The sequence below is a fragment of the Gossypium raimondii genome, chromosome 11 (genome assembly GCF_025698545.1).
Source record: "Gossypium raimondii isolate GPD5lz chromosome 11, ASM2569854v1, whole genome shotgun sequence".
NCBI classification, from domain to species: domain Eukaryota; kingdom Viridiplantae; phylum Streptophyta; class Magnoliopsida; order Malvales; family Malvaceae; genus Gossypium; species Gossypium raimondii.
Window position 1 is genome coordinate 2,718,771 of NC_068575.1, and position 20,483 is coordinate 2,739,253.

General features: G+C 33.4%; 3 protein-coding genes across 4 annotated transcripts; all 3 read left to right on the forward strand.

Annotated features, from left to right (window-relative positions):
- The first annotated feature begins 692 nt into the window (after window positions 1–692).
- On the forward strand, window positions 693–8,719 carry LOC105761567 (stomatal closure-related actin-binding protein 3). 2 transcript variants are annotated; one of them, XR_008190950.1, is made up of 14 exons: window positions 693–1,034; window positions 1,865–2,166; window positions 2,271–2,399; window positions 2,716–2,808; window positions 2,956–3,099; window positions 3,465–3,533; window positions 3,812–3,895; window positions 4,737–4,917; window positions 5,742–5,858; window positions 6,015–6,073; window positions 6,672–6,806; window positions 7,105–7,254; window positions 7,939–8,050; window positions 8,302–8,719. XR_008190950.1 is itself a non-coding variant. In XM_012579416.2 (13 exons), the coding sequence occupies exons 2-13, from the start codon at window positions 1,882–1,884 to the stop codon at window positions 7,969–7,971; spliced, it is 1,479 nt and encodes a 492-aa protein (XP_012434870.1). In that variant the 5' UTR covers window positions 693–1,034; window positions 1,865–1,881; the 3' UTR covers window positions 7,972–8,285. The 2 variants fall into 2 exon arrangements, 1 of the variants encoding a protein (XP_012434870.1); XM_012579416.2 differs by lacking the exon at window positions 8,302–8,719 and having other exon boundaries at window positions 7,939–8,285.
- Window positions 8,720–11,326: 2,607 nt separating this feature from the next.
- LOC105761566 (G2/mitotic-specific cyclin S13-7) lies at window positions 11,327–13,662 on the forward strand. The gene is made up of 5 exons (XM_012579415.2): window positions 11,327–11,491; window positions 11,709–11,923; window positions 12,016–12,321; window positions 12,407–12,535; window positions 12,632–13,662. Exons 1-5 carry the CDS (start codon window positions 11,455–11,457, stop codon window positions 13,370–13,372), a joined length of 1,428 nt encoding a protein of 475 aa, XP_012434869.1. The 5' UTR covers window positions 11,327–11,454; the 3' UTR covers window positions 13,373–13,662.
- Window positions 13,663–15,978: 2,316 nt separating this feature from the next.
- On the forward strand, window positions 15,979–19,971 carry LOC105761565 (hypothetical protein). Its single transcript, XM_012579414.2, has 4 exons — window positions 15,979–16,405; window positions 17,336–17,954; window positions 18,623–18,908; window positions 19,689–19,971. The coding sequence occupies exons 1-4, from the start codon at window positions 16,276–16,278 to the stop codon at window positions 19,740–19,742; spliced, it is 1,089 nt and encodes a 362-aa protein (XP_012434868.1). The 5' UTR covers window positions 15,979–16,275; the 3' UTR covers window positions 19,743–19,971.
- Window positions 19,972–20,483: the final 512 nt, after the last annotated feature.

The window sequence follows — 20,483 nt, forward strand, 5'->3', positions numbered from 1 at the left end:
GAGGTGAGAGCTTTTTGAATTTGACATAATAGTAACTTTAACCCCTCAACATTTATACATTATATCAATTTTGACTTAATTCTAAAAAGTCCAACCCTAAATATTTACACATTATGTAATTTGGTATTTTTTTACAGTTTTACTATTTTTCGTGATATTGAGTGTTAAATCTAAAAGACAAGGAAACTTGGTTTTTTTGGTGTTTCCGTTATTGGTATATTTATGATAAAATAATTAATAAATTTATTTTTAAACTTTTAAATAAAAAGCCACTCAATGAAAAATTATGCCAATTTTTAAAATAAGAAACAAAATCAAATAACCCAAATTACCGTTCTATAACTTTTATGAAAAATTACCAATAGTTGAGTAACTATCAATATAATTTACCCTTATTAATTAAACTCGTCTCGACTCGATTTTTGTATCTTTTGTGACAATCATCGATAACCGAATAACTATCGGTATAATTTACCTATTATTAATTAAATTTGGCTTGACTCGATTTTTGTATCTTCTGTGTCAAATTCAATAATCGAATAACTATCTGTATAATTTACCCGTTATTAATTAAATTCGGCTCGATTCGATTATAGCACCAGAAAAGGAAGAAAAGCTTTCTCTCTCTATGACTCTATCTCTTTCACTCTTTCCCTTTCTTTTCTTTATTATTATAATTATTATTTATTTTTCAGAGTCTTTTCCTTTTAGAAAAAAAGAAAGAAAGGAAAAGCATTTCTCCAAGACCTCCAAAAATCAACCCCAACACACCCCCATTTGCAGATTCCTCTTCTTCTTCTTTGTTCTTTGTTCTTCATCTTCTTCATCATTTTCTGTGTTTAACCCACAAATTTGCAGCTACTTCAGCTAATAACAGAAGCTCAACAATCTCTCTATCTCTCTCTCTCTCTCTCTTTTTAACACCATGTTCACTTGTTATTAGAAAGCTTTCAACTCCTCTGTCCCTTTTCTCTGCTTTGCTCTTCACACACATTTTTTTGAGGCTACATTATTCTAAAACTACAACACAACCTGTATGTCATATCAAAATTTTAATTTGGGTTTTCTTTGCATTTTCATTTTTGTTATTGTTCATATTAAAAAAAAAAAACTTGTTGGTTTATGCTGGTTTTTTTTTACCATTTTCATATTTTTTTGTTCTTTCTGAGATTTTGCTGCTTTATGCTTTTCTTTGTATTTCTTTTATATGTTGGGGTGTTGTTTTTGGAGAAATGAAAATGTGGGCTGGAAATTTATTGGAATGTGGTTTGAGATTATATATATATATATATATAGGTTAGCTGCTTTTGTAAGTAAAAGAGAAAAGAAAATGAAGAAGAAGAAGAAGAATATAGTTGCAGTCTATAAAGGAAATAAGATATATACCTTTACTATTATTGCAAAAGAAGGAAAAATATGATATCAGCCTTGTTATTCATCATTTTTCTTTAGATTTTTTTTTGCTTTATTTGTTGTGAAATGTACAAATGTTGGTTGTAGCTGAACTTTAGTACTTGGTAACTGCTTATTTGGATCTGTAGAAAACCATTTAGATTTATGTAGCTTTCTATTTTGCTTTTAATTCGTTGAGTATTATGTTCTTTTTTTAATTTGTTTTTTTATAATCTCCTTTTTGGTTGAGTTGATTGTGTCTCATTTGCTTGATTTGAGCTTTTTTTGGTACTTGAAGGTGTTACTAAATGCAAGATTTAACTAGCCATGTTTAGGCTCATATATGTATTTATGCATGTATTATTCATGGTATTTTGTAAGATTAATTATGCTTTAAGATCTGTTCTTTTAGTGTCTTGTTTGAGGTCTCTGATCATAAGGTTGCTTCCTTCGTGTTTATATACATGAGCAGAGCTAATTGACCTAAAGATGACAAAGATAAGTCCCGATATCGACGAAACAATGCTGAAAGAGTCGATTGTGGCTGTTTCAGCTGATGTGAGCTTTGCTTCGGACCACTTTCCGAAGTACAAATTAGGACCTGATAATCAGATTTTGGAGGAGCCAAGAGGGGATAACAGCGGTCCGTCGCTAAAGGAGGTTGTTGAAAGGGAAACAACACAATTGTCCAAGCAGCACAAGCGACTCTCAGTTCGTGACCTTGCTAGTAAATTTGACAAGAACTTAACCGCTGCTGCAAAATTTGCCGATGAGGTTTAACTCTTTTCTTCGATGCATTTTCCTAATAATGATATCCGTATCTGTCTCCTTGACAATGGATGATATGGTGAATAATGCTTTGTTTTCGTGTAATTTAGGCCAAGCTTAGAGAGGTTGCTTCTTTGGAGGGGCATGTTCTTTTGAAGAAACTTAGAGACGCCTTAGAATCTTTGAGAGGTCGAATGGCCGGGAGAAACAAAGAAGATGTAGAGAAAGCTATCTCTATGGTTAGCATGTTTCACCTTATCGTTTTTATATTTCACTAAAGTTTTTCTTTGTTTGAAGCTTAATGCATCATATACTTATCATAAGTAGCTATGGTTTTGTTCACAATTTCGAGCAGGTCAAAGTGTAGTGTTCCAGTTATGCAACCCTTGTTATGATATAATGTAAAAAGCATAAAGCCACATCAAGCATTCTTCATATTCATGCCAAATTGTCATGTTTTCTTTCTGCTATGATCTCGATGGTATTTCTTACCACTCAAGACATTGTACACCTTGAGTTTTTTTTGGCTATAACTATCCTTTTTGGAACATGTAGGTCGAGGCATTGGCGGTTAAATTGACCCAAAAAGAAGGTGAATTGATTCAGGAGAAGTTTGAAGTGAAAAAACTAGCAAACTTCCTCAAACAGGTCAGTTCACCGCGGTCGAGTTTTGAATTGTGTTTCTTTCTCTTGATGTCTCAAATGAAGATCAGCCTTTTTCGGGAGCTTGCAGTTTTGCCTTTTCTTTTTGAAGGATTGTCTTACCGAATCAAATTTGTTCCTTTATATCTCCAGGCTTCTGAAGATGCTAAAAAGTTGGTCAATCAAGAAAAATCTTTTGCTTGTGCTGAAATTGAAAGTGCTAGGGCTGTTGTGCAACGATTCGGAGAGGCCCTCGATGAGCAAGAAAAGAATCCAGAAAATTCTCAAAAGACACAGGTTTACTTCCTCCCTAGTTTGCCGGTTTTAGACATGGAAAAATTTTTTTGGTCTTACTTTTGATGCCAAGTAAATAGTCCAACTAGACATAGCACATAGCATAACTGCTCTAAGTTGCTCTTAATTATTACTTGGCACTGTGTCTAGTCGGGTGCTATTTTAGACAGTAAATTCAGACTAAATAATAACACTCTTCGTACACATGTTGGGAAATGTGGCTTGTATTTAACTAAAATTTACGTACCTAGACTCTTTATTTTTCTTTATGTACTTGCATCCAACTAATATCGAGAGTAGTGTGAGAACTACTGATATTTGTATTGAATGGTATGTACTATATTCACCTTTGATGTTATCTCTTGCAGGAGGTTGAGGAACTAGTAGAGGAAGTTCAAGAGGCCAGAAGAATTAAATTCATGCATCAGCCTAGTAAGGTGCGTTAGTATGTCTCGTAGGTCTTGTAATTGAAATGCGGTTGTAGAAAATATGGATGTGCTTTTGATAATATAGCCTCACATTAATGATTTAAGGCTAGCTATGCTTCAAAGATTACAGTCAACTGTTTTCAGTATATTCAAGTTTTCAATTACTATATTTATGCTCCTTGGCTACATTTACATGGGTGGTTAAGTAAGTGGGTTTTATTGTTAAATATATATGGTTGCGATATAATGGCAGCTTTGGATCATTGCAATTCATGTTATGTTTTCAGGTGATGGATATGGAGCATGAACTTCGTGCTCTCAGAGCTCAAATTCGAGAAAAAACAATATTCTCAGTAAAGCTTCAGAAAGAGGTCTGTTTAGTACCTTTATGATAAAATATAGATGTCTTGGCAGTGAATCTTGATGCTGAATATCTCAATAACTTGAATAATCTTCATTCAAAACCTAAATGTAGCTAAAATGAAATGGAGTATTTCATACCGGAACTTGTTGGTTTCTCTGAAAGTTGAATATTTGGTAATATTACTGTATAACTCAAAATGTTGGAAGATAAATTCCATTAACCATACTGGTCGAGCCTGTTGATGGGTGTTGGTTGCTAATGTTCCAGGTCTCGACCATCATTTCTTGGTAAAAGTACTGTTGAGGCCATTGTACTAGGAGTTAGATTGCGTTTTGGCCCCTTTACTAAAAAATGGGCAAATTAGTCCCTATACTTTAGATCAAAGAGCAAATTGGTCATTCTGTTAAAAATTTCATCCATTTGTACTGTTAAAACTTGGTCCCTGTATGTCAGAATGAGGTACATGTGGCATGTCACATGTAATTTTCTGATTATTTTGTCTGCCATGCCAATTTTTAACAGTAGAAATGGATGAAAATTTCAACAAAAATTACCAGTTTGCTATTTGATCTAACGTACAGGGACTAATTTGCCCATTTTTTAGTAAAGGGGGCAAAACGCAATTTGACTCCTAAGGCCTCCATGGTACTTTTACCTCATTTCCTTGCTTCCGTAATGGTCTCCGGTTAGTTTTAAGTTGTATTTCCTTGTTAATGTTCTGTTGTGACTATCATTTTCCTGGCATGTTGTTTCTTAGTACCGATAGAACATTAAATATTAGCTAGTAGGATGGTCAAGACTAGTCTATGATAATATCTGAGGTTCTAATCTATGCCAGTTAATTACAGCTGGCAATTAACAAGAGGGCAGAGGAGAACAAATCCTGCATGTTTGTTTTGCATGGTTCTGAAACTCTTGGTTCATGCTTGCAACTCAAGCCTCGATCTGATAATGCTCCATCGCTTTCACAATCTTCGATTCAGTGGTATCGACTATCTTCTGATGAAAATCGAAAGGAAGTAATTTCAGGTATCCATTCCATGAATGTTCTTCTTTACGTGGAAGTCTCCTAGCCTAACTGAAGTTGCTTTATTTAATTATGCCATATAGAACATACTGTATGATGAACTTTCTATCATACTACCGAAGAGTCACCCTAATGCCAGCTGTACTAATTTCCTACATTGAAAATCTATGTTCTCTATTTTCCTCATCAAGCCTGATATAGTTTCACAAATGTCCTAATCCACCTTGTTTATCAGTTTAGGTGCAGTAAAAGTATCATAGAGGGCCCTGTATTAGGATCTAGATTGCATTTTGCCCCCTTCACTCAAAAATAGGCAAATTAGTCTCTGTACGTTAGATCAAAGAGCTAGTTGATCCTTTCTGTTAAGAAATTCATCCATTTCTTGTTAAAAACTGGCATAGCTAACATGATAACCAAATAGTGTCACGTGCACCACATTCTAACGTACAATGACCACTTTTTAATAGTAGAAATGGATGAAATTTTAAACAGGAGTGGTTTGCTCTTTGATCTAATGTATAGAGACTAATTTGCTCGTTCTTTGAGTAGGGGGGCAAAATGCAATTTGGTTCCTAGTATAAGAGCTTCTATGGTACTTTTACTGTTCAGGTGGCTATTCATCCTTCTTGTAAGTAGTGCTTTAGGTCTAAGCTAGCTGTGTTGATCAGATTCTCAGTATCCTACTTCCGTCCTGTGAAGCATAAGAATCTAACATATAGAATGGTATAATTTTTCTCTTCAATGTGTGAGAAAATGCATTGTTGCTTGATAACCTGTATCATTGTATCCTTTACCAACAGCTGATTCTATTTTCTACCATTATCAGGTGCCAACAAAACAATGTACGCCCCGGAACCGCTTGATGTTGGTCGAATTTTGCAGGCCGACATTCTCTCGAATGGCCAAAAAATCTCTGTAACAACTGCCAATCCTATTGATTCTGGTTAGTTTATACTCTGATGTACAATTTGACTTCCGATTTTTTATTTATACTAAAATGCATGCATGTTATGACTAAATGTCAGATTGTGCTTTTGCCATTAGCGTATTTGATGCTTAGAAATGAAAGCAAGAAATGCTGATGGAGTTACTTTTACAGCTGCAGGTTTGGCAAGCTACGTGGAGACACTGTTGCGGAAATCCAGCAGTGAATTTAATGTATGTAATGATTCTTCAGTTAGTTACTTCTGCTCTTTGCCTTCCTACTGAACAGTAGTTACTTCTGCTCTTTGCCTTCCTACTGAACAGGGACGAAACCAGAAAATTGGTTTAGGGGGCTAGAGATGAATCATAAATTATTTGGGGAGGGGAGGGAACTACAATTTTACCATTATACTAACATGTAATTTTATAAAGATTTAAGGGACTAAATGGAAAATCTACTATTTTTGGGGGACCAAGGCCACTGCCCGCCCCCCTTATCTTCATCCCTGCTGCCAAAGACCAGGCAACCGGTTATAGAATTACTCCTATTAATTTGTCCATTAGTGATATTCTGATCATCATTTATAAATGAATTTTTGCTAGTGAATCAATGTATTGATATTGTTTTGGTCTATTAGCCATTGGGTTCATACAGCTTATTTTTAAACTTATATTCATCGCTGGGGACAGGTGATGATACAAAATTTGAGCATTTTCCCCTTAGCCTTGCCTTAAGTGGTTCATTGTAAAATTCTAGAATCGTTCGGCATGGTAAGAATATTTATATCATCCACTTCTAATCAAAGTTTCTTCATACAATGTCATATTCTAGGTAGTCATTTCTCGGATCAATGGACAAGATCATTCTTTACGTTCGACTCACTCATTCAATATCGGAAAGATGAGGATCAAGCTTTGTAGAGGATGGATCACAAAGTCCAGGGAAAACTATTCCACATCAATGCTGGTGATTATTTTTACTCTTTCTATCAAGTATTTATTATTGGGTAAACTACATTAGTAGTCACCAACTATGTATTTTTTGTTGGTCATTCAACTATTTAATTTTCTCTTTTGGTCACCCAACTATCTTGGATTTTTGGGTGTTTTCATTTTTAGGTTAGCCAATTGCTGACCGAAAAAAGACTACTTTTTATAGTTGGGTGACCTCTAGTATAGTTTACCTATTATTATTATTATTCCCTAAGTACTTTTTTACCATTAGCCGTTCTCACATAATTTTTTTTGGCTTTTCCTAATTAAAGCTATGCGGAGCTAGAGGCGACGCTAATGCTCCGGCCAAGTCATTGTTTTGGCAACCAAGGAAAGGGCACTCTTACGTATTAACATTTGAATCAGAGAGAGACAGAAATGCAGCTATCATGGTTGCACGAAAGCATGCTCTCGACTGTAGCGTATGTTTCTAACTCTATTTTTGAATAATTCCGCTATCTAAGTTAAATTCATTATCTTGATACTTCATTTTTGCCATGTTTGGCCTCTCTGGTATACTCAAGTTTGGGTTTTAGTCCATGTACATTAATTTGGCCTATCTAGTATACTCTTAACAATATCATTAGTTAGTTCAAATAGTTAACTCCATTAATTATTTCGATTAAGTTGTTGATGTGGATTTACCTTAAAAACACTCCTTCCAACATGAACAAAAAAAATCATGACAGCATGATGAGTTAAACCATTTTTAAGAAAAAAAATGCACATCAGCTCTTTAGTCGGAATAATTATCTGTTAACCAGGGGCGAAACTAGAAAATTGCTTTAGGGAGAGTAAAAAATGAATGATAAATTTGTTGGGAGGAGGCAAAGTGCAATTTTATCATTATATTATTTTGTAATTTCATAAATTTTAAAGGGATTACATGGCCAATTTACCCTTTTCGGGTGACCAAGGTCACTACCTGCTCTTTATTGCGTAATTGTCTACATCTTTGCTGTTAACTATTTGGACTAACTAATGACAGAAAGATCAATTTATACAAGTGCATACACTAAACCTCAAATTTGAGCATTGTACAGGGACCAAAACCATAATTTGACCCTTTTCTTTTTACGAAGTTACTGAAATGTGTGATATTGCAGGTGATGCTTGGAGGACCAGATGATGAAATGTAGAAGCTAAAAATGAAAATAAAAATACTAACTTCAAGAGAGTGTCTACAACTTGTGATAAAAAGGCCAAGAGTTTAATTGTGTGAGTAAATTTTTAATATTTTGTATGGTGTGTTTGCAGTGAGGGAGAGAAGAAAGGATATGAAAAAAAAATTGGGTTTTTTTTTTTCCACTAATTTGGTTGGTAATGGTGGCATTGTTTTAGGCAGTGTTTTTTGGGTTTGCCTAATATTAATTATCACCAGTTGTAACAAGTTTGCCCCCTTTGTTTTATTTTTTCTTAATTGATTTTATTTGATAGCTTGATTTGTGTTTCATTTGCTTTGTTTATAGTGACTTCATATGGACTAAACGAAGTGATGAATATCAAATAGGATGAATTGCTTTTGGGGGCTTGAACTTGGTAACTATTTTTACATTGGGTTCAAATTTTCTTTTTTTGCCTAAGTTAGGTCTTAAACTCTACAACTATTCTCACATTAGGGTTTGAATTTTTTTTGTCCGAGTTAGTTTCTAAATTTGACAATTGTTCTCGTATTGGGATTTGAATTTTAGGGGTTTTACAAAAATATTAGGGATTAATTTGGACTAAAAGAAAATTTAAATCCTTAATGTGGGAATAATTGTCAAGCTCAACGCTTAACTTGGATAGAAAAAAAAATTTAGATCTCAATGTGGGAATAGTTGCTAAGTTTAGGCCTCAAAAAGTAATTTTAACTCGTATCAAAGTTATACGTGAATTTTGTTTCAATATGCAATTTGATACCTGAATTCTAATTTAGTACAATATGCACATGAAATTTGAAAACTTCGAGTTTAATTTAATTATACATATTTAAAGAAAGTAATATATATTTATTTTTATATTGGATTAATGTAATAGTTGAGTATGTAATATATCAATAGAAAACGGTGTTAATTTGACAATGTAGTTAGCTGAATTAAATCAAAATTTCAATATAAAATCGTACAAAATTAAAGTTAATTTATGATATTGCATATTGGTTTTCGAAAAATAAAAATGAAGGTTGGAATTGTTTGGGCTTTTTTAAAATTATGTATTCCACTCTTTTGATAATATTGGTTCTTGACTTCAATTGATTATGTTAGTGTTGAATTGCTAATAAATTGTATAGTGAGTAGATTTTTTTCATAGGTCGGGCGATTTGTTTAGGCTTAGTTCGAAGGTTAGTCTAAAATTTGTGATGATTTAGGGTGGGTTTGGAGATGGGTGGTGGGATGCAGTGTATTTAACTTACTTTTTATCTTACGCTACAATATCTAATCTCACCGCCACCGTTGTTTTTACACTAATCACGGGTAAACACATCATCCATCCAAATTCACCCTTAGGCAAAAATATTATGCTTGAAAAATGGATTTGGACAGAAAAATAGATCTATTTAAAATATATGCTGAACTCGAGCTCAAACATTCAAGGTTAAAGCCTAGTTTGGCCTCGCCCGTTTTCAATGTTTACAATATATTATATTGTGTAATTTATAACACAAAAATCATATCTATAACAATATTTAATACTATGATGTAAATATTAAAAATTTAATAGGTCGATATATAAATGGTTTCTAGTTCTTTATAACCAATGAGTCAATACGATCATTTTCAATTGATATTATTTATTTTATAAGCGACAAATCAATAATCCAATCTCTTTATGATATTGGTTTTAATTCAAGATTCAAGATTTAAGGTTTTGGATAAAATTATCAAAATATATGTCAACGACATGAAAAAATTACAAAATAACATTAAATAATCGAAAAAGACCATGACGTGATTGCCTAATTATTTTTAATTTAAAAGAGGAAGCTTAGAAGTGGAAGTCCTTCACTTTATAGATTAAGGAAAATATAAATAAATTCAAGTAATTATATTTATTGTATATTTGAAATTTATTTACTTTATTTTATTCTTAAGAATTTAGTATTTTTTATTATATTTTAAATTTCAGGTCAATTGTTAATCCTGTTAAAATTCTTTTATAAATTCATTTGATAGTCACGTAATAAAGGACAAAAATTCTTTAAAATAAAAGTAAGGATTATATTTTAAACAGGTAAAAGATAAGGACTTGAAGCGTATTTTAACCATAAATGAAACAAAAGAAGCTTATTTTATTTACATTTAATTGAAAGTTCGTTTTGGTAAAAAGAGATACTCCCATCAAACCTCGTGATGATACTTTGCTAAAATTAAATTTATTTATATTTATATGGGTTAATATACTATGTGGTACCTATATTTGGATTTAATGTTCAATTTGGTGCCTGGTTTTGAATTCAATGTTCAATTTGGTACCTAAGATTTTCCAAATTGATACTTAAGTTTTTCTTTATCCCACACAAGTACCTATGTTTACTTCAATGACCAATTTGGTACCCGAGCTTTTCTTTTGTCCCAATTATGTATCTTATACATTTTTTACTAGAGCACACGTGTCAAATTTTTATTGGGCCACATGATGTGGTTTAGCTTGGGTACCAAATTGATCATTGAAGCCAAATTTAGGTGCCAAATTGGGGGAAAAAAACTCAAGTATCAAATTGAATATTAAAGCTAAATATAAGTACCCAATGGTATATTAACCTTGTTTATATTTATATTTTTTAATAAGATAATATTATATGACCATAAAATTAGAAAGGGTTAAAGCAACATATATTTTCCTTAATTTTCTCTATCTTTGAACTTTTTTTCGGTCCATATTAGTCACCAAACTTATAGCTTTTTCCAATATGGTCCTTAAACTTGATTTTCATTAAAGTGTAATAATATAATACTATGAAATTATGCCATGCCATTACTTGAATTAATAAAATTAATATTTTTAGATTTTATATATATTTTAAAAATTTTCAGGCGATGGCATGGCACTCTAACAACATTTTAATGGAATCCAAGTTTATAGACCAAATTGAAAGAAAAACTGTCAAGTTTCAAGACTAATGTAGAAAAATATTTCAGGGACTAAATTGAAAAAATTACCATCTTTAGGGACTTAAATGTTGCTTTTATCCCAATAAGGAAAATATAGATTCATGCTAATCTTATGTGCAAGACCCAAAATTTGAAGCTAAATACAAAGTATGGGAGCCATTATTATAATAATTAAATTGCATAGTGAGTTGTATAATTTAAGTAATTTTAATTAATTAATTAAAAAATTAGCCGAAAAGGCAAAACCCTAAAAATCCCAAACGGGTAAATTTTTTTAGCCCATGGAGACATGGAGCCTCTAAACTGACAGGTAGGCTAACGGCTATAATTTGGAGACGCGATTCCAACCGTTGGATTAAAAACAATCCAACGGTGAAAATTCGAAAAGTTCAATATGACCGTTGGGCCACATTAGCTTCAAAAAGGAAAGCAATCTTCCCCCATGTCCCTCATATTCCCTCAAAATCCCTAAGCAAATTACAGCGAAAAGCAAAAGAGAAGAACAGAGAGTGTGAAAATACCACCAAAATGGCTTCAAGACCTATTGTTCCTCAACAACCCAGGGGTATTTTCATCATTATCTTCTTGTTTATGCTTTTTTTTTAAACTGGTTTCGTTTTTTTTCGTTGATTTTATGTTGGGATTTTCTTCTTCTTCTTCTTTTGATTTTTGTGAAATGATTTCGATTTCATGGGTTATCTTGAATGTTTTGGCTAAAAAAAGAAATGGGTTCTTTTGGATTTATCGGATCCTTTAAGGAAATGGTGATTTTTTCTTTGCAGGCGAGGCCGTAGTTCACAAGCAGACGAAGAAAAACGTGGCGGCCGGAGATGGGAAGAGCCGCCGTGCGTTGGGGGATATCGGGAATGTGGTGAACGTAAGAGCAGTGGCCGATGGTAAACCGGCTCAGATTCAGACTCATCGTCCCCTCACTAGGTCCTTTTGCGCACAGTTACTCGCCAATGCACAAGCCGCCGCCGTGGCTGAGAATAACAAGGTTTAATAATATTTATATAATTTATATCAGATCTCTGTAATCTTTCTTTTAGAATTACAAATTTGATTTCTGGTTTTGTTTTTTAAATTCAGAAAAACGTATGTGTTAATGTGGAAAAAGCTCCGGCCGCCGCGGCCGTGCCGCCTAAAAGAAGTGTTGCTGCTCCTGCTGCTGCACCACCAAAGGCTGTTCAAAAGAAACCGACCGCCAAACCCGCCTCCCCGCCGGTGGAAGTGACCGAAATCAGCCCCGATGTCGAAGAAATTCTGGAAGTGAAGGAGAAAAAGGAGAAGAAAGACAAGGCTGAAGTGATTAACAACAATAAGAAAGTAACTCAAAAAGAGGGTTCACCCAAGAAAAAACATACTTTTTCTTCAGCCCTTACTGCAAGAAGCAAGGTAAAAAACAACAAATCAATCTCGGGGTTTTGGGTTTTAGGGTTTATCCTATTCAATCTTATGAACCTTTTTGAAATCCCACCAGGCTGCTGCTCATGGAATATCTAACAAGCCAAAGGAAGACATTGTTGATATCGATGGAGCAGATACTGATAATCATTTGGCTGGTGTTGAATATGTTGATGAAATCTACAAGTTCTATAAATCAGCTGAGGTTAGGAAATTAAAAAAGCTACAAAATTTTCATCGATTTTGTGTATTTTGCAATGATTTCGTATTGAAACTAATGAAAATGTTGTTAAATTTGCAGCATGAGAGCATGCCAAATGATTATATGCACTTGCAAACTGATATCAATGAGAAAATGAGAGCTATTCTCATTGATTGGCTAATTGATGTTCATCAAAAATTCGAGCTTTCACCCGAAGCTCTTTATCTTACGATCAACTTGATCGATCGCTTCCTTTCAGTGAAAGTCGTCCCGAGGAGAGAACTACAACTTTTAGGCATGAGTGCTATGCTTATTTCTACCAAATATGAAGAAATTTGGCCACCTGAGGTCAACGATCTTGTATGCATTGCAGACAGGGCTTACACACATGAACAGATCCTCATAATGGAGAAAACGATATTGGGACGATTGGAATGGACTTTAACGGTGCCTACACATTACGTGTTCTTAGCACGGTTCATCAAAGCATCGATCCCTGACCCGAAGATGGAAAACATGGTGTATTTCTTAGCTGAGTTGGGGATAATGCATTACGAGACCATTAGGTATTGTCCGTCGATGGTGGCTGCTTCGGCTGTGTATGCCGCACGGTGCACCTTGAAGAAGACACCAGCTTGGACAGACACCCTCAAGTTCCACACCGGGTATACGGAACAGCAGCTGATGGAATGTGCTAAGTTGATGGCTTGTTTCCATTCCAAGGCTGTTGATAGTAGGCTTCAAGTTGTGTATAGGAAGTACTCGAGTTCGCTACGTGGAGCGGTCGCGTTGATTCCGGCATGCCAGAATCTGTTATCCGGTGTTGTTTCTTCAGCTTAGGAAGAACAAAAAAAAAAAAAAACATATTGATGTTTGGGTTTTTATTAGGAGTTTGAATTTGCTTTGCTGTATTCTCCCATTGCAGCATTGATTTGAGGGATTCATTTGAACAACAATGAATTTGTGTTGGGGTATTTCAAAATTATTGATCCATGAAATACATATTTGTTTTGGGGTAACAGCATTGATTTGATGCCATTAAGAGGGGATTCATTTGAACAACAATGAATTTGTTTTGGGGTAATTCGATATTATTGATCCATGAAAATACATATTTGTTTTAGGTTAAATTCTCCCATTGCAGCATTGATCCATGAACTTGTGTTGGGGTAATTCTAAGTACATCTTAATGAATTTTTCTTTAAAGATTGGTTGAGACGAGTTTTCAATTTACACCAAATCCATATTTTATATTTTAATTAAATATTTAAATGTTTTTTAGAAATTTCTTACATGTATTATGATCTTGAAAAAATTAATTAAATTTGAATAATAAAATCAAAATATAAAAAAAAGGGGGCTTGGTTGCAATCCCTAAATTCAATATAAAGACAGAAACCTAATTTGACCCACTTTGAATGGGTCCGAGCCCATTTCACGACTTTGCTGTGGCCAGCCAGCTATCATAATTTTGGTCTAATTTTGCTATTAGTCCATATACTATGCATAAATTATAGATTTAATCCTTATATTTCAATTTAATCATTTTTAGTCCTTTTACATATATAATTTTTGAATTTCCATTTCTGACCTAAGTAAATTCGTTAAGTAATACTATTTCTAAAATCTTATGCAATAAACATATTATCACACGTACAATTCCATTTCACATTGTTAAATTCGCATTATACTTACAAAACTAAACCATGCTATTTTAGTAGATTAATTTATTAGTTTATCGTTTAAGTCATGACTGGAATTTTAATATTACAATAAAATAAGGACTAAAATGATCAAATCAGAAAATAATTCACAACTTACACATAATACAAGACTAAAAATTTCGATACTACATACTAAATTGGTTTATGAGTTTTAGTAGTTATTGAATTAGAGGTTGACTTAGTTGAATTAAGAATCAAGAATCGATAGTTTGATCGGTTCAATCACTAGTAAAATTTTCATAACATTGATTATTATTATAAATTTGTTAATGGGGTAGGCTTGAACAATCATTTTTCACTTCGAGTCATTTAAACCCGAGCTGAATTCAAATTGAATAATAAAAATATTTTTAAATTTTAATTTAATTATAAAAATATATAAAATACAATTTAAAACATAATCAATATTTTATTAAATTTTGAATAGCAAAGTGGGCTTTTTGAACAGGCTAGACCAATAACGAGCTCAGGCTTGAAGTTTTTTTGGAACTGAGTCTCGACCCCACCCGACCCATAGACACTTCTAGCTATTGTTTGTGTCTATACTTAAAATTAAAATTCTAAAATGTGTAAGGACTAAATGTCTCCAAATTAGAGTACTATAACTAAATCCAAAAATTACTTATAGTATAGGGATTAATAACAAATTTTGATATTTTTATTTTTACTGTAAAAAATAGGTAAAAACAACTTTTCGACCCTCTCGAATTTGATATTGAGCAAATTGATCCCTCTCAAACAATTAGAGCAATTTAATCCCCATCAATTTTGGAAGTGAACAACTAAGAACAATTTAATCACGAATCTAATGTTTTCTATCAATTGCACATAATTTTGATTGGTACGATCAAGGTTTTCAAAATTGGACTGATGGTTGAATTGGTTTTCGAAAAAATAAATTATAAAAAATATTAAAAAAATGGTTCAACCAATCCATACCTATTCACATGTCAATTAGTTCAACCCATCTCTTTGGACTGATACCTCAACAGGTTCTTAGTATGACCAGTTGGTTTGATCTAACTTTGAAAATAGTGGATACAATAACAAATTTAGCCTTTAATGTTTATATACTATGTGTAAATGTTACGTGCTAAATTTGTTAAATTATGGCCAAATTGACTGAATGTGTAATAGTTAATGGCTAAATTTGTTAAATCATTCTCAATTTTGATATTGAGAAAATTGGTCCCTCTAAAAAATCAAAGTAATTTAATCCGTGTTAATTTTGAAAGTGAGCAACTAAGGACAATTAATTACAATGTTAATGTTTTTAGTCAATTGTACATATTTTTACTAGTATATTAATAAATTAGCCCTCAATATTTACATATTCTATTATTTTTGTGAAAATTCAACAATTTTGACTGTAATATTTCCATATTACATCAACATTTACATAAAATATAAAAATATCAAAGGCTAAATTTATTATTATACCAATCAAAATTAAGCATAATTAATGAAAATATCAATGTTGTGATTAATTGTGTTTAGTTATTCACTTCAAAATTGACATGAATTAAATTGCTCTAATTTTTTTAAGGAGTACCAATTTGCTCAATATCAAAATTAGGAAGGATTAAAAAGATATTTTTACCCAAAAAAGATTGTTCCTTTTGTCTCTCAGTTGTCAAATTGGGGGATTTTTTTTTGGGGGGGGGGGTTGAATTAAATTTAGATTTTTAGGGTATAAAAATCGATAGATATTGCCTCTTATCTCTTCCTCTTTTTCCTCTTCGAGAGAAAGTCGTTTCCGTACGACCAAAATCACCTTTCAGATTCTCTCCTTCTCTCCCTGTCTTCTTTTTTTCTCCTAGATGCTTTTGGGGGCAAACGAAAAATAAAGGGTATTATCTCTTCTTCTTGATTGATTGATTTTTCATTGATAAGCTCATCAACAAGAAGAAGAATCTGGTAAAAAGAAGAATAAGAAGAAACAGAGGAGAGAAGAGAAGAGAGGATTTTTTTTTTTTACTTTTATTTTTTGAGAGGCAAAAAAACCCCAACAATATTCCCATGGATTTGACTTCAACAACGACGACAACGACGACGGCAGCCGCCGTGTCCGGACCTGTTAACGACAAAGAATTAGCTGTCGATCCTTTCTTGGTTGAGGCTCTTCAAAATCCTCGTCATCGTCTCACCAGTAACCTATTTTCCCCTTTTCGTGTTAATTATCTCAATTTTGCATCTTCAATCGATTTTAATTTTTGTATATATATTTGCGATTTTAGGGTTTATATCATATTTCATAGATCTCGTTATACGTAGGATTTTGATTTTTTTTTCTTTCGATTTTATGGTCTATGATGTGAATGGGTTTAGATTGGATTTGGTTTGCTTGGGGGTTAATTAGGTTAGGGATTTGTTTAACAGAAGAGATTATTATCAGATCTGGGATTTTTCTTTTCATTGACTTTCTCAAGTGGGTGTTGAGAAATTGATGGGGAGAAGAACTTATTAGATTTGTTGCTAATTTTTGTTTAACTATGATAGCTTAATGCATAACATAGCATATCTGTCTCAAAGTGAGTAAATTTTTTTAATTTTTTATTAATTGGTTTCTGAAATAATTTCTTTGGGTGAAATTATATGTAATTGTAATAATGGAGCTTTTATCCTGGTTTGATTTTCGTTTTTTAGTTTCATGGTGTAGGTTTTAGCAAGAAAAAAGCCTACTTAACGTTAATGAATGCTCAGATGTTTGATAAAATACTGCCGTGTTATCATGGGTGCACGGCACACTAGGTGCTGGAATCCTTATATTGCTTTAGTCGCAAACTGCAAAAATAGCACTTGCATGGGTGAAAGCCCAATATGTATATGTGTGTGTGTTTTGCATCTTGTGTTGGTATTTACCATTTTTTTCCCTAGTGAGCAAACTACGTGATTCGGATTACAAGGCCCGGGGAACTTTCGATTTGAGAGTTTTAGGCTTTCTTTAGAGTATTATGTCATATGCTTCTTTAATAGTGGTGTTCATGGTCATATTTAATTGTTCTATAGTTTGTCCCCTTTCTGTTCTCATGGTAGATTTACTGTCTTTCTCTCTTTTTTGTTCTTGTTTGGGAGTTAGTCTTGCGGATGGAACTTGATATCCAGAGGTTTGTGCAAAGTTCGGAGCAGCAGCAATTTGAGTTCCAACATTTTCCCACTTCTTATCTTCGGCTTGCTGCACATCGTGTTGCTCAACATTATGGGCTGGTAACTATGGTTTATGATAATGGTTTAGATGGCCTAGGAAACAGAATCGTGGCGAAGAAAGCAGGGGAAATCAAATGGCCTGGTGTTTGTTTGTCTGAAATTCCTGCCAAAAACTCGGAAAATGATAAACCAGAGCACGTTAAAATTGCTATTAAGCCTAGGCCAAATAATGGATCTGTAAATGAAGCTAATCAAATCGGCATCAAAAGAAGTCCTGTGAGAAGTGTTGAAGAGAGGAAGGAAGAGTATGACAGAGCACGGGCACGTATTTTCAGTAGTCCTAGTACTCCTGATTCTGACGATTCTTCACCTCAGAACTCTGTTGATGGAAAAAATGAATCTCTTATCAGAGATGAGTTTGAAAATTACCGGAGCTCCATGGTTGATCCAGAGAAAAATATGACTGTCCGAGATGGTACATCTCGAGTAGCCATTTTCAGAGACAGAGAGAAGGATCGTACTGACCCGGATTATGACAGGAATTATCAAAGGTAGGATTAATACTCCTATTACTTTAGGCATTTGAATCTAGGCAGGTGGTTGTTCACTTTTTCTATCATGTAGTGTGTGTACAAATTCTTTAATCAATGCTCCTATCCCTATTTTCTCATGAAAACAGAATCTAGTTAAAGTTGCAAATGTGAAAGTAGTAATAATGAGATAAAAGAACCATAGAGACCCTTGTACTAGGAGTCAGATTGCATTATGCCCCCTCTACTAAAAAATGGGCAAATTAGTCCCTATACATTAGATCAAAGCAAATTGGTCATTTTGTTAAAAATTCCATCCATTTTTAACTGGTCCCTGAAAGTCAGCATGAGGTACACCTGGCAAATCACATGCCACTATTTGGTTATTCTATTAACCATGCTAGTTTTTAACAATAGAAATAGATGAATTTTTATCAGAAATGACTAGTTTGCTCTTTGATCTAACGTACAGGGACTAATTTGCCTATTTTTTTAGTAGAGGGGGGAAATGCAATTAACACCTAATACAGGGGTTTCCATGGTAATTTTACTTAATGAGGATCATGGTGATAAAATACATTCTACTTCAGTAACGGAATAAGAATGATAATGGGTGGCATGACATAGGGAGTATAATTTGGTTGGGGGGTATACTTAAATCTAAACAAACTTTTTCTGAACTGATATAGGTACGTCAGAAGCATTCCATGTAACCAGAGCGTCGGTGTGGCTCCTTACAATATGCAGAAGATTCAACTTCCATTCATGCAGTATGATTCTGCTTTTCCTCAGTTGGGTCAGATTGCAAATACACAAGCTCCCCTCGGTTATGGTGTTCCTTCGAGGCCAGCTGTGAGTCCGTTTTGTGAGCTGGGATTGAATCCAACTTCTAGGGATGGTGCTTACATGCAGTGGCCAAGTGCTAATATGATGTTTTCCCATTCATATGATCAGTTTATGCATGCTGTATTTCAGGTAGGCCACTGTTTCTTATCTTATGTAGTATTCCAGGATTATGGTTAATGAGTTATGCTTATTGTTTTACCTCAGTAAGTATTAGATGTGTTGTCCCTTCCATAACAATGGTGTTGTCTCTGCTTCTCTTTGCCAATTTGTCAGCACTTTGGCTGAAGGTCATGTGAAATCCCATTGGTACATTGGTTTTATAGTCTTTGTCTTCAACATTCTTATCTACTTTATACACATAATAGTAGGTGAAAGTACCTGGCAAGCCCTCTGTTATAGGGACCTTATCTACAAATGAAAAAAATTTTCATGTCATTTTTTAAACAGTAAATGTTAACTCTATTAAAAGTTAGTCTTATTTGATTCTATTTAGTAGTACAAGGACTAAATTGATTCATTTAATAGTGGGACTAATTTTATCAGGTTCCTATAATAGAGGGGCCTGTTAGGTACTTTCACTGATAATTTATTAGCAAGTATTGCCGATACTGATTTCTTTTTAATCATGGGGTTTCCCTTGGAAAATTTTTGGCTCTATGTTTCATTGAAAAAAAGGGTCGACTAATTTAGCAGTCAAGATTTGTGAATATGATTTTTGCAGTCGAGTTAGATAAAAGGAAACCATATGTATCTGCTTCCATTCATATGCCTGTGTCCGGTTATTTCAGTTTTTAGTCATTGCTGCATATTCATATACTCTTTCCCCCAGTGTTTCAATGGTTATATCATTGTTTACACTTAATGACTTGGTTGAATTGTGCATATGTGTGTATGTTTTTCTGATTGCAGGCTCCGTTTGTCCACCAACCACCTCTGAGCTACGATTATTCGATGAACGGTTAAAAAACGGTAAGATTTGTATTTCTGCAAAAAATTATCAAAATCTGTTAGGGCTTAGTGTGGGTGAATTGCTAGGGTCATTGTTTAAAAAAGACATTTGGTTAGACCATTCATTCCTTGGTTTCTAATTTTTGATGGATCACATTGGTAGGTAAGGAGACTGTAACAATGATGTTTGAAAACTTTAATGTTGTTTGAAAACTTAGTTATATACTCTTTTCTTTTATTAAAACTTGCTGAGGAAATATATTCATTGCCCTTCCCTCGATGATTGATGATTAAAGATCTGGCCGGTTCAATCGTTGAACTGAAAATCGATGGTCCAAAGGTTGAATTGGGAACCAAATGTTCCTCCATTTTTGTATTTTTAATGGTTTAATTGGTTGGATCAATCGGTTGAATCGAGAATTAAAGATTTAACTGGTTTGATTTTTTATCTAACTGGTTTAATTTTCGGTTTAATCTTTTGCACCTTGCCTCCCTTGTTTAAACAGGGGTGTGTATCTGTACCGTATCGAATAATTGTTTTAGTATCGATATGTTACCTACATGAGAATGTATATTAGATACATTTATATTGAATGTATTGCTAATTATATTATATCTGAAAGATCAGCAATTTTGAACAAATTGTAATAAATATTATTCCTAAATATATAATCACTGAATTATTTTATGAACACAATATGTCTGAGCAAAAGTAATTCATTGGAAGAGCATGCACCACAATTACAATATGTTTGG

Coding starts and splice junctions, on each gene's coding strand:
- LOC105761566 (XM_012579415.2), top strand. CDS start 11,455: ATGGCTTCAAGACCTATTGTTCCTCAACAACCCAGGG. Junction 11,492..11,708: donor TGTTCCTCAACAACCCAGGG/GTATTTTCATCA, acceptor TTTTCTTTGCAG/GCGAGGCCGTAGTTCACAAG. Junction 12,322..12,406: donor CCCTTACTGCAAGAAGCAAG/GTAAAAAACAAC, acceptor AAATCCCACCAG/GCTGCTGCTCATGGAATATC.
- LOC105761565 (XM_012579414.2), top strand. CDS start 16,276: ATGGATTTGACTTCAACAACGACGACAACGACGACGGCAGCCGCCGTG. Junction 16,406..17,335: donor TCCTCGTCATCGTCTCACCA/GTAACCTATTTT, acceptor TTTGGGAGTTAG/TCTTGCGGATGGAACTTGAT. Junction 17,955..18,622: donor TATGACAGGAATTATCAAAG/GTAGGATTAATA, acceptor GAACTGATATAG/GTACGTCAGAAGCATTCCAT.
- LOC105761567 (XM_012579416.2), top strand. CDS start 1,882: ATGACAAAGATAAGTCCCGATATCGACGAAACAATGCTGAAAGAGTCG. Junction 3,534..3,811: donor TCATGCATCAGCCTAGTAAG/GTGCGTTAGTAT, acceptor TTATGTTTTCAG/GTGATGGATATGGAGCATGA. Junction 7,255..7,938: donor AGCATGCTCTCGACTGTAGC/GTATGTTTCTAA, acceptor GTGATATTGCAG/GTGATGCTTGGAGGACCAGA.